Source organism: Myotis lucifugus, unplaced genomic scaffold (genome assembly GCF_000147115.1).
Source record: "Myotis lucifugus unplaced genomic scaffold, Myoluc2.0 scaffold_1391, whole genome shotgun sequence".
NCBI lineage: Eukaryota > Metazoa > Chordata > Mammalia > Chiroptera > Vespertilionidae > Myotis > Myotis lucifugus.
This window is the reverse complement of record NW_005872439.1, coordinates 48,966-50,373: the sequence shown is the minus strand read 5'-3', so window position 1 is coordinate 50,373 and position 1,408 is coordinate 48,966. Positions and strand designations below refer to the sequence as shown.

The following is a 1,408-nucleotide window of genomic DNA, read 5'->3' as shown; positions in this document are numbered from 1 at the left end:
CCTACCCTTGCATGATTTTCGTGCATCAGGCCTCTAGTTTGTAATAAAATGTAAAGGTGAACCCTATACATGTTCAATAAAAATCATGTGTTAAAGGTTAAAAAAATACTTTATTGCTAACCACTTGTAACAAGCATCTGAGCTTCCTAGAAAAATGATGGCACTGGACCTGCCAACTACACCGTTGCCAAAAACATGGAATTTATAAAAAAAAAAAAAAAAGGAGTGTGGGGCCCTGGCCGGTTTGGCTCAGTGGATAGAGCGTTGGCCTGCAGACTGAGGGGTCCCAGGTTCGGTTCCGGCCAGGGGCACATGCCCAGGTTGTGGGCCCAATCCCCAGTGGGGGGGCGTGCGGGAGGCAGCCGATCAGTGATTCTCTCTCATCATTGATGTTTCTATCTCTCTCCCTCTCCCTTCCTCTCTGAAATCAATAAAGAAATATATTGTTTTTAAAAAAGGAGTGTGGGGAGCAATACTTGCAAAGAACAATTAAGCACATGCAAAAATCTGTGCTCCTGTATTTAGTAAGCAATTAATATATAAAATATACAAAGTATTCAAAAGACTCTTTAACCAAAATATAGTTAATAAACAGGATAAGGATGTAGAGACAATTCGTCAAAAAATAGGTACAAATGTCCAACATGAATATAGAAAACGCTTTCCTCACTGATCAAGGTGGAATTCCTTAGGCTTCCAATCACACTACCAACCAAAGGTCCTTCCCTGTGAAGTTAGTGCAGGGGGGACTATTGGGACTTCAGGAATAGAAGGCAGCAGTGGAAACAGACCAACCCTCCACAGGACAGCAACTACCCCAGAAACTGGAAAATCAATCAGTTCCACAGTCTACATGGGAGGACAGAGCACACCCTGGGGGATGGGGCCTGGGAAATGGCAAAGCCAAGCCCAGGTCACTGGTCTTACCCTGCGAGGATATAAGTTCAAAGTTCTCCAGCATCACATTCAGGTACAGCTGTCTCTGACCCTCATCAAGGAGGCTCCATTCCTCCCTGGAGAAGTACAGGGCAATGTCCTCAAAGGTCACGCCAACCTGTCAGAATTGAGACAATTGTAACCAGACCTGCCTTTCTGAGAACCAGTAATCCTACTCCTTACACACCTTTCCCCCCTCAGCCTCCTCCAGGGCACCCGGTTCGTGTGGACTCCAGGCCCTAATGCCAGTGCAGGCTGCTCTCTCATCACAGTCCCATTACTCACTGCATGGCCCTCAGCAGAGCAGCTGGGTTGGGTGGGAAGGATTGGGGGAGGGGAGGGTAGACGCAATGCCATTTAAGGTCTGGCGATGCCTGCAGGGCCCCAGCCTTCCTCCAAGCAACACCACTGCAGTCTCCTAGATCCTGCCTCCAAGACAAAGCCAAGCGTGGGTTTATGCTTCACCTTTAAG

General features: G+C 47.4%; 1 protein-coding gene across 1 annotated transcript in view; it reads right to left on the bottom strand.

Moving 5' to 3' along the window:
• LOC102441198 (zinc finger protein 501-like) overlaps positions 1-981 on the bottom strand; it is an 11,511-nt gene extending 10,530 nt beyond the window's left edge. Inside the window, exon 1 of the mRNA XM_014449742.2 lies at positions 928-981. Within this exon, the coding sequence (XP_014305228.1) occupies positions 928-961 (34 nt within the window). The 5' untranslated portion in view covers positions 962-981. The remainder of the gene's footprint in view (positions 1-927) is intronic.
• Positions 982-1,408: the final 427 nt, after the last annotated feature.